General features: G+C 44.8%; 1 protein-coding gene across 1 annotated transcript in view; it reads right to left on the bottom strand.

Moving 5' to 3' along the window:
• Positions 1-15,088, bottom strand: part of LOC111855396 (ankyrin repeat domain-containing protein 50-like) — a 35,156-nt gene extending 20,068 nt beyond the window's left edge. Inside the window, exons 1-3 of the mRNA XM_023834357.2 lie at positions 14,721-15,088; positions 12,965-13,958; positions 2,550-2,782 (exon numbers count right to left, since the gene is read on the bottom strand). Coding sequence (XP_023690125.2) covers positions 2,550-2,782; positions 12,965-13,425 — 694 coding nt within the window. The 5' untranslated portion in view covers positions 13,426-13,958; positions 14,721-15,088. The remainder of the gene's footprint in view (positions 1-2,549; positions 2,783-12,964; positions 13,959-14,720) is intronic.
• Positions 15,089-15,433: the final 345 nt, after the last annotated feature.

Genomic DNA, 15,433 nt, shown 5'->3' with positions numbered 1-15,433 from the left:
GCATATCATTTTCCTGAGGAAGGTATCAGAAACTGGGCCCGTGTGCCAATGGAATGGCGGATTGAAACCGCTAGCCGTGGAAATCGCCTCGGAAGACGTCGCTTCCAACGATAACAGTGCCCTTGCTGCGGTGCTGCATTCCTGCAGAGCTTCCTGGTTGGGATTTCGGCCTGTTTCACCATCTACTGACCTACCACTTTGTATCCGGCTGTCACAGGCAGGGAATACTCAACGGGCTGCTTGATCTATCACGTCCCTCTAAAGACGCATGTCGAAGTCCAGCAGCAGAGGCACAACAACGCAGTGGTGCAGTGGTGACTCCCCCCTCCAGGACCGGGCTTGTGCCTCCCTCCTAAGGTTAACTGGAGAGTCCAAACTGGCCGTGAATGTGCAGAAATGTGTGTGCGTGTACCCCCCCCCCCCCCCCCCCGGCCCGGGTTTGTTCCCTGCATTGCTCCTGTAGACTCTGGACCCCCAAACCCCTGCATATGGGTGAATGGATGTGCTTATGTCACCCATTTTGGACTCATTATTATGAAGGTGCCAGTTATGAGATGTCAGTAAGTCGCACCCAATCTCTCCTGAGCCATGTACTTTGCATGCACCGTAAGGCTACAACAAGAACCTGCTTAACTGTGTTAGAACTACCTTGATATGATTATAACTCTAAAGATCTGGTCAATAAATATCCCCTTTCAAACAGCAATCAAATGTCTGTATCAAAAGTTGAATGAAATGCTGAATTCCAGTGACCGTTATGTAATGGAATTAGAATGATTGCTATGAGTTCTGCAGCAATAAGACTATAAAATACTGCAGGTTTGGGCCCATTAGCATGCATTACATTCCCGCCATGTTCTTAGATGAGTTCAGTTCTTCTTAGTGTGAATCACGCTAGATGTTGCACGTGAAACCCATATTGCCAAGTTTTCACAAGTGTGGATAGACACCTAAGGGTGAAAGGGCCATTCCTAACAGGTTTCAGGTTCTTGAATTCCCAGTAGTATGACCTCTGTGAAAGTCAAGCATAATGACATGTCACAGTTCAGCAGACCACTAAGCAAGGTCGGGCTAGAGAAGAGGTCGGAGAGCCCTAACAACCTCGTCCCAGCTGCAGTGGTCGACATGTGCATGCGAACTGCTTTGTTGACAGGCACACAAATGCCTCATTGTTCTACTTCTCTGCCACCCCAAAGCTGCATTGCTTCCTCGAGGCTCCTATGGCAGTTCAGCCCCGTCTCCCATGGTGCTTAGCTGGCTTCAGAGTTTCATAAGTGTCCCGTAAAAGTTCAATCTGACTCATTTGGCATGACAGCCATTCTCTGCACCCCAGTCAGGGCAAGGCCAGCGTTGATCAGTATTGGACTGGCTCAGCTCCGACTGGAATATAACAATAGTCCTACAGATGTAAAACTTGGGAATTTACTCCATGATATAAAGCAGCGTGGAAATCTGTGGTTCTCCTCTCTTGCTGGTAATGAATAGGGTGATGCCAGCTGGAGGCCAGCTTGGCTTTAGAGTGCTTCAGAAGTGCTTGTGGAATGAGAAATCACTAAACCGATACCAGAACAGTATTGTAACAGTGAACACAATACATCTGTTATGATGTGCTGTCACTGCCCTAAGTGTCTCTTATTCTCAAGCGATGTTGCCAGAATGTTCCTCGGGGTTTTCTAAGGCACATGTGAGATTGGCCTGATTTCTGCCATTCCTCCAATGACACACAGCTGTCCACATTTTCTGACACTGGGTTAAGTTAAAATGCGACAGCCTGGACTACAAAGACACAGATTTTTCATAAGTATTGTTCTATACGCTTATCAGACTGGGATTTGTGGTTTTCTCTCACTTTAGCTATATTCATCCCAAATAGGGCTGCAAGGGGAAGGCATCATGGCATACACTGGACAGGGGTGGACAGGACCAGGATATGTGGAAGGCATCATGACCAACACTGGACAGGGGTGGACAGGACCAGGATATGTGGAAGGCATCATGGCATACACTGGACAGGGGTGGACAGGACCAGGATATGTGGAAGGCATCATGACCAACACTGGACAGGGGTGGACAGGACCAGGATATGTGGAAGGCATCATGGCATACACTGCATAGGAGTGGACAGGACCAGGATATGTGGAAGGCATCATGGCATACACTGCACAGGAGTGGACAGGACCAGGATATGTGGAAGGCATCATGGCATACACTGGACAGGGGTGGACAGGACCAGGATATGTGGAAGGCATCATGACCAACACTGGATAGGGGTGTACAGGACCAAGATATGTGGAAGGCATCATGACCAACACTGGACAGGGGTGGACAGGACCAGGATATGTGGAAGGCATCATGGCATACACTGCATAGGAGTGGACAGGACCAGGATATGTGGAAGGCATCATGGTATACACTGCACAGGAGTGTACAGGACCAGGATATGTTTAAGGCATCATGGCATACACTGGATAAGGGTGGACAGGACCAGGATATTAGGGAAAGCTGTGAGGAATGAGCATTAAGGGGCGTGACAAATGACGGGGTCTTACCCGTGAACAGCTTGGTTACGGCTCTGTTCTGGCGCCGGGCAGAGCAGATGAGTAGGAGCCAGGGAGGGAGCAGTTGATGAAGGGTACCCAGGAGCTCGGCGATGGTGTAGGGGGACCCTGTGGCAGAGTGCTGGTCCACCTCGCCTAGTGGGCTGCCTTCATCCACCGAGTCCACCAGGATGAAGACAGGCTGTGGGGGAGGATCCAGAGCCAGGAGCGGCAGCACCACACACCTGGGGGGAGGCAGATGGGGGCAATCTTACCCAAGCTGGAGCAAAGCTGGACGTCACACTAACATTTAGGGCCCGAAATGGGAAATCAAATACCGCTTCAAACAGCACAGACATGCGATCTTTCAAATCAAAAACTTCTCCCAACTCATTCCATATCATCATTTCGACAATTTCTTAGAGAGTTACAAAGTGCGGCTAATTACACTGTATTTCAACTTCAAGTATAATTTTTTGATCCATCGTATAGTTATACCAACACTTGGGCTAATTAAGTGACAACAACCAGCTGAAACCAATAAATAAACCAATAATTAGCACATGTAGGTTTGAGTTTGGTCTAACATCACAGACTTACAGGCTTATTACAAGATTATTTATAAAAAGCTATTTCGCCCAAAGCTATATTACCACAGCAAAGCTTTTCATGGTTAATTTCACATAACCAAATGAACTTAAAAAATCCTCATAAAACAGTCCACAACCCTGACTAGGACAAAAATTCACTTTGATGGTGGGATCGACGGAGTGTTACACAGGCCAATATCTTTTTCATTTTAGGCTGTTTTCTAATGATAAGAATATATTCAATATCTTTTAATTTTGCACATTTGCACAGTGGTTAAAGCTATGTTTTTAGCACCGAGGCAGAAACCTCTTAGACACACACACCTAGGACCAGCAGTGCTTATGCCTGGGTAGTAGCTCAGCACTGGAGGAGCTGTGCAGGGACACCAGAATGCAAACAAAAGCCCCCACGCCGTCTGGCACCGCGCTCGAAGTCCAGCACAATCTGTTCCCCACCTCAGCCCAAGGTTCGTCTTTCTAATGCGCTGATTCCCTGCCTCGTCTGCGCACCTTGTAGACGCTCGGCACAATGGCAAGCAGAATGTCAACTGAGAGAGTCCCTCCAGGATCTTCTGCCTAAATTATGTCAGTTCCTGGACAGCAGGCTGCTAATTGGACATTTTGAGATGAGCCTCTCAGGTGTGTTTTTGGAGAGTTGCTTCGAGCAGCGTGCAGCAACTCGAGACGATGTCAGCTTGTAAACAAATTCTAATTAGTAGATATACTGTAAAGGCCGGAGTTCTGCGCAGAGAACAGAAACACATGCATATTCCATAATATTAGTTAAAATAACAAAAAACATTCCCTTTGGGTTTTAATTCCCCCCTATCCATTAAGAAAAATGTCAAAGTTGTACTGGATCACAATGCTTACTCAGTCTCTTTTCAGTCCCATAAAGAGATATAATTTACTCCACTTCATACTAAAAGGTGCTGCAGGGTGACGGAGCAACTTGTTGTAGCACCTAGATCAATTCTGACAGGGGTGTCAGTATAATGTGCTGGCAAGCAGCGAGTCAGAAAAAGCAACTGAAACCATGTTTTCTGGAAAGCTACAGGTTTAAGGTGAGGCTAGGGTAGATCATATTCTCGATTCACACCGCTATGCCATCTCATTCTAGGGCTGAATCTCGATTCACATCCCTATGCCATCTCATTCTAGGGCTGCATCTTGATTCAAACCCCTATGCCATCTCATTCTAGGGCTGAATCTCGATTCATACCCTATGCCATCTCATTCTAGGGCTGAATCTCGATTCACATCCCTATGCCATCTCATTCTAGGGCTGCATCTTGATTCACACCCCTATGCCATCTCATTCTAGGGCTGAATCTCGATTCATACCCAATGCCATCTCATTCTAGGGCTGAATCTCGATTCATACCCAATGCCATCTCATTCTAGGACTGAATATCAATTCATACCCTATGCCATCTCATTCTAGGGCTGAATCTCGATTCATACCCTATGCCATCTCGTTCTAGGGTTGAATCTCGATTCATACCCAATGCCATCTCATTCTAGGGCTGAATCTCGATTCATACCCCAATGCCATCTCGTTCTAGGGCTGAATCTCGATTCATACCCAATGCCATCTCGTTCTAGGGCTGAATCTCGATTCATACCCAATGCCATCTCATTCTAGGGCTGAATCTCGATTCATACCCAATGCCATCTCATTCTAGGGTTGAATCTCGATTCATACCCAATGCCATCTCATTCTAGAGCTGAATCTCGATTCATACCCAATGCCATCTCATTCTAGGGCTGAATCTCGATTCATACCCAATGCCTTCTCATTCTAAGGCTGAATCTCGATTCATACCCAATGCCATCTCATTCTAGGGCTGAATCTCGATTCATACCCAATGCCATCTCATTCTAGGGCTGAATCTCGATTCATACCCCATGCCATCTCGTTCTTACATGACAGTGATTCTGCCATGTTTGCAGTAGCTGAGAGATCTGTTGCATCAAACCAAGAACTCTCCCTTTTCTCCCTAAGCTGTACCAATAGATGACAGGACTGCTTTACACCACGTGAAGGGAAGAGGAAGCAGAAAAACAAGAGATATAGAGCAGAAGAGGTTTACATTTATGCTCAGCATTTGTTATATTTGAATGAGCTGTTTGTTAAAAATCAGGTGTATGCTCTTTCTGCTCTGCAAAGTTGATGTGTCTCATTTCAGTAATGATCATACTGTTAGTGTTGCATGATGCGCAAATTTTGACCGATACTCATATTTTTATCTAATATCGTGGCCACCAACATGGGGGGGAGGGGGGGTCGCCAATCGTGAAACTTGCCAAGATTGCCACTGCAGATTAGTGGAATGGCGTTTTTTTATTCTGTGGAAAACGAATGATCGATCTGCAGGCAAGATTTAATTATGAATCATAAACATGTCACCGGCCGGTACTTTGAGACCTCTTACTTAAGTGATGATTAATCCAATGAAACCCATCATCCTTCATGCCAAAAAAAGGATGAATGCAATCTTATTCATTATTTCAGTTGTTGTCTCTTTAGCTCTGCCACTGTTAACTTTGAATATTGATAAAATTTTAATATTGGCTACAGATATTGGCTAAGACTGACATATCAGACTGACGCCGATATCTTTATATTTAATAAATATCAGGTGATACTTTTATGTTAACAGATGTATCATGGAAGGCGGCACTAGCACAGACAATGTGCAATGCAAAAAAAAATATATAAGAAAGACAGAAATATACACCTCAAGAAAACCACAACTTTAATTCTGAGTGAAAAAGCTGGTGGTTCATATTTTACCCAGAATTGTTCAGCTCTAGTATATAGCCAGAGAACCTTCCAGAAGCGGAGAATGCTGGGATTGTGACCGGCTAACAGAATGGATTGGGGCTCTCTGTCAAAGGCAGAACTGGAGACGCGTTGGGGGAATGTGTGAGGGCTGACAAATGCAGCAAGCCAGACTCCATTACCTCTAGGTTGCCTGGAAGACAAGAAAAATATCCCCGTCTCCAAGGAAAACTGCCACAGTGCCATCTGTAAGGCCGTACAAAACTGACTCACTGCTTACCTTCTGCATGCAGTTACAGATAATTAAGAGTATTCTTGGATATGGCAGTGGTATGACTTATAACTCCTGATGTATCTATTAAGTTCAGCTGCAAGAACCATTTAGTGCGAAAACGGATGAACAGACTCCCATACGTGTGTAAGCAGGCTCCACAAGTTTATTTTTCTTTTCCTGTCTACCTACCGTGCAAGGAAAGCTCAGTAGCGGTGGGAACAGAAACAGACGATATGTTTTAGCTTGGTACCTAGCTAGCTATCCCGTGGCCAAAACACCTGCCAGCCATATTTTTTAAAAAAGAAAAATTGTTGCAGATTGATCCAGTATATTCTGCATACACGGCTCTCATTCTGATGCTAACGACGTAAGGATTTGAACGTCCATGTCGAATAACGCTTGTAAGAGCAGGACTCCGATCAGTGAATCCTAAGTGAAGCTTCTCCTGAGATCCTTCACCTGTGAGGCCCGAACTGGCCAGAGTCTCTGAGACAGCATTAGATCTGAGGAATGGTAAAGGGCAGAAGAGACCAGATGTGAAGGTCACCTGTTGAATTACACACTATAGAAATCGTTATGAAAAGACATTACGTCCTTCATCAGGGGAAGTCTTTACCCCATTGCACAGTTGGTTATTTTTAGTGGAGTAAGCGAGTGGGCACAGTGACTCACTGGGAAGCACTGGAGGGCTATACATCCCCCTGTTTCCTCCAGTTAAACCAGTTTTCCCTGACAGTTAAAATCATGCCACAAGGCAAATTGGTGTCACTAAATTTCCCACAGTGTGTGTGTGTCCTGTGATGCACTGGCATCCTCTCCAGGATCCCCAGCCTCGGGCTCTGCACCTCCTACGGCAGCCTCGCCATAACCCTGGAAAGTTTAAGAACTTCTGTAAGAAGGATGGAGTGCTGTATGGGCAGTCTGGGAGAGCGAGGCTTTTGCTGCAGTTAGAACTGTATGAGTTCAGGTCACAAGTTCATGTCTTTTAAGCACTCCACCACAGCAGGACTATGCCCTCCTTAAAATAACCCCAAATGAACCCTCTTCCATAGCTCAGTGCCTTTTTAGTACCTGTGACGTAATGCTAAACTGGAAAAATTACAAGAAAACAAGCAGTACTGACAATGCACAAAAGAGCCACGACTCGTAACTGCACAGTGCTGAGCTCCAGCTATGACTGATGTCAGCAGCAACTCAGGAATAACCGCAATAATGGAGCGACCATGTTAGCATTAGCACCTCATCATTTATACAGGCCGATATTTAGCCTCTACACCAGTCGTCCCAGTGTTACCATTAACAGTTTGATGTCTGTAATGCCTATACTCGATACTTATGTCTTGGAACATGTTTAGTCTTTGGTTCTGATAATTTGCATATTTTTCATTTGTTGTGCTGATGTCACGTTTAAAAGGATTAACGTGTTTTATCGATTAAGTCCCTAGTCATAAGTTTCACTAAAACAGTGCATTCTGGGGTTCTGTTGCTGCTCCCAGCTATCAGTGTATGGAGTGTGGGTTCTGTTGCTGCTCCCAGCTATCAGTGTATGGAGTGTGGGTTCTGTTGCTGCTCCCAGCTGTCAGTGTATGGAGTGTGGGTTCTGTTGCTGCTCCCAGCTATCAGTGTATGGAGTGTGGGTTCTGTTGCTGCTCCCAGCTGTCAGTGTATGGAGTGTGGGTTCTGTTGCTGCTCCCAGCTATCAGTGTATGGAGTGTGGGTTCTGTTGCTGCTCCCAGCTATCAGTGTATGGAGTGTGGGTTCTGTTGCTGCTCCCAGCTATCAGTGTATGGAGTGTGGGTTCTGTTGCTGCTCCCAGCTGTCAGTGTATGGAGTGTGGGTTCTGTTGCTGCTCCCAGCTATCAGTGTATGGAGTATGGGTTCTGTTGCTGCTCCCAGCTATCAGTGTATGGAGTGTGGGTTCTGTTGCTGCTCCCAGCTGTCAGTGTATGGAGTGTGGGTTCTGTTGCTGCTCCCAGCTGTCAGTGTATGGAGTGTGGGTTCTGTTGCTGCTCAACAGATGCTTCCTGGATGCTTCGGCTTCCGGCCACAGCCCAGTAATGTGTGGTTGGGTAAATTGTCAGCTGTATATCACCATGTGCCTAGTAATGTACTACCGTCTTGTATAAAGAGTTCCCTGTGCTTTCTGTTCTGAAATTGCAGTGTGCAAGAGGCTTGGGAAAATATATTATATTAGATAATTATTATATTATACTGGACATCAAAATGTAAAAGCAGGAATAAGAGCTACAAAAGGGCTTAAAAATGCAGCATTTCAGAAGCTGTGATGTATTGTGTTGCCTCCTTGCATCTATCTTTGCATCCACCATTGATATATATATATCAGTTAGGGGTCTTCAGGAACATTTGTATCCATCTATGACAATTTTCAATAGATAATCTAGGTTTCTCCATCACTAAATTATATGAAAACTGACAGCTGAATATGTGGATGTATCATTCATTTTTGAGCTGTGCTGAAGTGTGTTTGTGTATATGCACACATACACTAGCACTGGTACATTTCTAACATCAAATATCTTAACAAGACAAAAAAATACTACATTTAACTGACATTCTATTAACAAGATGTTACACCACTGCAAAAAGGCTGTGAAATCCTTTAATCATAAATCAAAGGCAGATGCGCTGCATGAATAACAGTCAGGTTTCAACAACTTCATCATCAGGAAGATTATGGTGCTTCAGTTATCGAAATCAACAAAAAAATTGGCACTGAGAGGATTTTTTTTTCCAATACCAAAGACAATGCAGTCTGTGTCTGTGAAGGACACAATGCTGAGGACATTGACCCTGCTGGTTTGCATCTCTAAGGGAAGTGATCATTTCTGCAGATTCATAATGCTGCCAGCAGAGTCTTGTCTGAACTGATGAGGAAAATCGTGTTTCGCTCTATAACAGCGACCTTCCAACTTAAATATACCCACTGCTGTCCACTATATCTAACCAGGAACTCACTTTCCAAGAGGTGCTACATCAACAAACTAAAATAACTCCATTTGTTTAATATATTGTGCCATTGTATTAAATATAATTGCAGAATATTACCAAATTCATGCACAACATATTTTTAAAAGGGTAATTAATATGATATAAAATTCAGGTAAATGCCAGACAAGTGAGAAGTAGCAGCAATCCTTCACACAACTGTTAGTGGCCCAGATTCTGGAAGGAAATCGCCCTGCCGTGGACCAACGATTCCTAGTGCAATCTGCTTCACTGAGTTTTCAGCTACCTAAATGTTTAAAAGGATCGAAATCAATTAATCACATTTAACTTTTTGTTATTAATCAGACAAACCCAATTTATACTGTATTTAAAGGTGAGAATATTCATTACATTATATGCATCTGAATATGTGCAAAAATATAGCTCACTTTTCTATCGGAAGCAACCTTTTGCATACATGATTACCTAACAGGTACAAATGAAGTAGAATTCTGGGCACATTAATGCCATTTAAGCCATTAACATTTGCTGAATTACATATTCAATATCTCTGAATAGCGACTGCTTCATTTCCCTTTGAGATCAGACACGCCATTGTCTTTCAGTGTGTGCCTAAGCCTTATACATATTTCAGAACTAATTAAACTGATGCTTGAAAAAGCAAATTAACTTGATATTACAAATGTGCTAAAAACTATTTCAAATCATTTTGGTATCACACTGAATTGGTTGGGAAAATATGTTACAGGGATGTGCTCAGACTACAAAACTTTAACATCATCATCCGTATATTGCATATAAAATGTGTAAGTTATAATACAATAAATAAATAAATAAATAAATAAATAAAATTCTAATAATAATAACAATAAAACATTTAATCAGAAATAAACCATTCACTCACAGGAAGCTCCAAGATGCTGGGGAACATGGAAAACACCATCACTTCTCAGATCTACTGTTCTGTTTTCACTTTGGCTACAGGCCAAACTGAGATATGCACGTGTCACTCCAGAACACCCGCTGCCTCTCCCCAAGATAAGAGCACCTGTTTAAAACGTAAGCCAAATACAGAAATAACAGAATTTTATGCATCACATTCATGCTTGGGTTCAGGCTCGTGCTTGACTTTGGGTTCAGGTTCGTGTTTGACTTTGGGTTCAGGTTCGTGTTTGACTTTGGGTTCAGGCTCGTGCTTGACTTTGGGTTCAGGCTCGTGTTTGACTTTGGGTTTTCTGTACAGGACTATGCTCCAGCTAGTCTCAGGGTATAGACCTGGATTTAATAAGTCATTGTGTTTGGGAATCACACTGGCCTGCTGGTTATCACTAAGATCACATGCACACATGCATCCTATGAACCTCAGGACACCGTGGCACACATTCGTCTACCAGACAATCAATCGGTTTATAGAAACCAGACATTCCTGGAATAATCAGCATCCCTCCTCATGGAACTGATTTTCCACCAAACTGTCTTTAATAATCTTCTTCCCTAAAGACCTGGCAAGGGCTGAGTAAGCTGACACTTTGTAGTTTGGGTTTGTTTACTGTTTTCACTTTGCCTAAGTAGGCTCCAATGTAGGCATGGGAACGCTGTCATGAGTCACACAAGTGACCACAGGGGGACACGGTCCTTCTTCATGTGTGTCATACACCAGCTCTCTTCTCCAAGGGCACTCTGAGGTGACATCCATGGAGGACACATGCCCACGCACAGAATTCTTGTTTTTAACGACGTTACATGACTCAGTTATGTGCCAACATGAAGGTCCAAAATCCCAAAAAAAATCATAAAGTCACTGGCAGATGGATGGAAACAGCCTGTCAACCATCAATCCTAAGGAACATTCCAGTGGATATCCATGCCATACAATATGCCCACGGTAGGGTGGCAGAGGAGCATTGTGGGTGACACATGCGCCAAAGACTGATCAATTCATTCGCCAAAGGCGAAAAGCTTCACTGCATATTAATACCTCCCGTAACTGCTTTACTCAAAGCATTTGGAAGAAGAATTTATCATCTAAAAACTCCATTTCAGCGTGACTGCAAAGAACAGCCAAAGGGGTTTATACACTTGAGTAGATTTGCCTCATGATTCACTCCTCTATGGCTCTGATTTCTGAGGGCCTCACACTGACAGATGTATCGTCTAAAGAGACCCGATCTGGAAACACACGTAATACCAAGATGCAAAGAACAATCTGGTTCTTGCTTAATGGTCAACTGTGAAGGCAAGAGTACGGCAGGCTGCAACGGTCTGGACTGTTAATGCTACTTGTGAATTCTTGGCCCTGTAAATTCTGCATTTGTGACACAACACAGTTATATTCCGAGAAGATATGTTGAGATGTAAATACAAGCATCTCCATGAGAAAAATAATATTTTAATTCTTTTCCCTTTAGTGTTGAACTAATTTGCTCATCTGGTAGAGGAAATTATGATTCCCAATTTGTTCCATAAACAGTTGTGTTTTAATTAATCTGATCATTTCTACAGGAAGTAAATAACGATGTGGTGATTTTCAAAACCAGTTAATCATAAACAATTTCCATTCTTTCCCATTTTGAAGGCACTTGTTCCAATTAATTTTGTCAAAGTACGGATGGAGGTCCTCTAACCCAGGCTAGTTGAAGAAAAATCCAAAGCACAAGAGGACTGACTCTTATAAAGGAAACCTTTCCTTCCCGTTTCAAATCGAGGAGCCAGCTTTTAGTGTCCCGTGCAGGCAGCCAAGAGGAAATAAAATGACTTTGACAGAAGAGATATCTCCAATCTGATAATCAGGGGAGACAGAAAATGATCTGTTTACAGTGATAGCTATGGAAGCCCCCCCGCCCAGCAAGGTGATAGACCCATCTTCAGAGCAGAAATATTTCTCTAACAAACGCAAACCCTGATCGTCTGCTGATAGTGCAGCCTGCCAAAGCTGTCTCTCAGAGCTCCAGTGACTAACTGCGAGGGGAGCTCCAGTGAAAACAAACCTCATTGTTCCACAGCACTCAGGCGGGGCTGATATCTGCCTTCACTTGGTTTTCCATTTTTTCTCTTTTAAACAGTCTTTTGGGTAAAGTTCCGAGTGCAATAACCCCGAGAAAACACTTAACCTCGGATTCAAGCCACAGGATGGATCGAACCCTGGTGCGTGGTTCGTGACACTTGTGAGAGGGAGGATGCGTTTGGCAATCGGAGAAGCCCACTGGTAACCCTAACACAACACAATTTGCCCGCCCCCTGTAGATGGCCAACCCCCCCCCACCCCCCGCCTTTTCCAGATTTTCATCTTACTAGGCGTTTGACCCACTTCTTTCCGGCGTTCGCCAAAGACAGATGGACCAACACGCGGGCGTGTTTGGGTTCGACACTGCGGACGCTGTCGGGTTAAATTCCGAGACCAGCTGTTCCAGTGATCCGGTGTTACCAACCATCTTTCAATAGCTACCCATTTGGAAGAAGTGCAAAGATGGAGGGTGTTATCCAAGCTTATTTCATTTTGAGCTAAGACATCAATTACTTCAAACACCAGCTTAATTAAACAGATACCTATATTAATGGATAATGAAGCCCGACAGCTGAAATAGTGCCATCACGTCCGATGGGGTCAGCGCAGGCCTACCTCTTAAAGGCTTCGGCGGGGTTCCGCAGGCCTACCTCTTAAAGGCGGGGTTCCGCAGGCCTACCTCTTAAAGGCGGGGTTCCGCAGGCCTACCTCTTAAAGGCTTCGGCGGGGTTCCGCAGGCCTACCTCTTAAAGGCGGGGTTCCGCAGGCCTACCTCTTAAAGGCTTCGGCGGGGTTCCGCAGGCCTACCTCTTAAAGGCTTCGGTGGGGTTCCTCTCGCACTCTCCGGGCTGTAGTGCGCTCTGTGCCCCCAGGTCCTGCAACTTCTCCTCGTAGCCCCGCAGCAGCCCACTACGGCTGATTTGGGCCACCAGGCCACGCACGAAGCGGCCCGCGCACAGCGTGTCCGAGTCCTCCGCCCGGCAGAAGTGGAAGGCCAGGCTCTGGCGGTGCAGGCCGCGGTGGGTTCCCTGGGCCGAGCTGGGCCACAGCAGTTCCGTGCACAAAGCTGTCTTCCCGCTGCCCGGTCCACCCACCAGTAACACCCCGGAGGGGACGCCCTTCCCCGGGCCGACCCCATCGCCGGACTGAGGTACGGAGCTCAGCCCCAGGGACCCGCCGGCCTTCTCCTGCAAGCAGTGCTGCAGTTTATGGAATATCCACTCCCTGCAGTAAAAGCGCTTCCCCTGTAACAAGCTTGTCTGGGCCATGCTGAAGATCTGCCTTTCCAGCCACTCCTCATGAGGCTCTCAGCATCCTTGATGCTGTAGTTCCAAGGCTGTCCCGCTTCAGGCTCGCATCTCTACTCAGTCACCGTCTCACACTCACTCCACACTCCTTCACGGTGCCCTGTCCACCGTATGTCCAGCTGTATGGCCAGAAGCTTAACGATGCAAATTAATACATCGAAAGGTTAAAAACAAGATGTTTTTCAGTATTTTGGGTAACGCAGGGAATGTCTTCTTGTAAAACAACATTAAAATGGCTCCATTTATGGGCTTTTAATGTCTTCCAGGTATCAGAATTATCTGTAGATGAAGTGACGTCCGCCTTTAACGTAACGGTCCACACATTTTGAGCAGATGCCGCGGATTTCGGGTATTACATTCATGCAGCAGATGTTTCACCCTGCTATACTCCGCATGGAGAGAGAAGCCGCCCGCATTTCGGGCTCCTTCCCGAAGCGGAGTCTGTGGAACATGAGCCGTCTTGGGCTCCTTCTCCGCCGGGGATTTCAACTTCACTGCAGGCAAGAAAAACGCACAAACTCCAAGTCAAACACAGCAGCTGCGGAGACAAGTATCTAAACTGGAAACTTTAATTGAATCTAATTTTATATCTCAGAACATAAATGCCGAAGACGTGGATTAAACTGCGATTGCGGATACCGGTCATTCACATGGTACCCCTCGCTGTTATATTCTGATATATATTCTCCCCCTGCCCTTTGCACCATTAACTGACCGAGTCCCGTCATGTATGAGACACTACCTTTAAACTATGATTTCTTATTTATTATTATCACTAAATATATACAAGCATCAAAACGGCTTGCGGTGTGTTTATTTGTTCGTAATCATCCCAACGTTCAGTTACGAGTAGTACTGCTTATGCAGTAACTCACAATAATTCCTGGTTTAACAATAATTTATATTAAGCGTTATATTTCAAAAATCGATACCGATCACCCACAGTATCGTATTTGCATAAGAAATATTTACATTTAATATAAAAACGTCCTTCCAAACGACATTAAACGAAAAATGATACTCCGTGGACGCGGATACGATGCATGGCAGATACGCTACGTTACGTTTCATAATGTCAAAACTCACTTGCATATAATTATAACAGCATAAACAACTATAGAGAGCGGAGAGTCGCAAGTACAAAAAAAGATAGTTCTGTCAGCTATTCCTCTCGCTAAAACATTAATATTCGTAATATTAAAAGAATTATTTCTTTATGTTGTTTTTTTCCTGTTAAAATGTTTAAGTGGGCTCACCTCCAGACTGTTTTTCCCTTTTAATTCTTATCTTTAAACGCGCACTGTAATCTCTAGTTGCAGCCAGGCGTATTTCTATAGGGCTGTCCGTCGCTGTCAGTCCCCTTTGATCGGAGTTGCAGAAGCAGCCTCTCCGTTCCCGATCCCCCGCTCTTCTCTTGCTTTCTCCCCGCAGATCCGGCCGACACCCGGCACAGCCTCCGCACTGACTCGCTTCTCCTCCTCCGGTCCTTCAAAGCGGCCCCTCTGCCCACAGAGGCGAAGCGTATCGGACGCCGGGCACGACGGGACTTCGAGTCCCGCACGGCGCCCGTCCCCTTCCGCGATAATCGCCTGTATATTACCGCCGATTAGTGCTCAGCGCCGCTTTCTGGCACCTCTGCTCGGGCTGTTTGCCATCTCCGGGCTCACGGCAAAAACCAGACCTACTCCACTGACCATTATTTACCGCAGTAACAGTTACCGCGGCATAAAAAATGAGTGCTTTAAAAACTTTATAGGAAATAAGGTATAAGTTCCTTTTAAATTAGAATTATATTGCTGCGATATTAACCTTTGGACTATAATTACGATTTATGATGATTATTTGTTTGTTTGTTTTATATATCAGACTATCTGACATGCTTGGTTGAAAATGTTGTGCAAAAAGTACAACAAATCTGAGGGGGAAAAAGTATTAAGATTTTCAGTGTCACCCCTGTGTATCAGCCGGC

This window comes from Paramormyrops kingsleyae, chromosome 25 (assembly GCF_048594095.1).
Source record: "Paramormyrops kingsleyae isolate MSU_618 chromosome 25, PKINGS_0.4, whole genome shotgun sequence".
NCBI lineage: Eukaryota > Metazoa > Chordata > Actinopteri > Osteoglossiformes > Mormyridae > Paramormyrops > Paramormyrops kingsleyae.
This window is presented reverse-complemented; position numbering and strand designations above follow the sequence as displayed.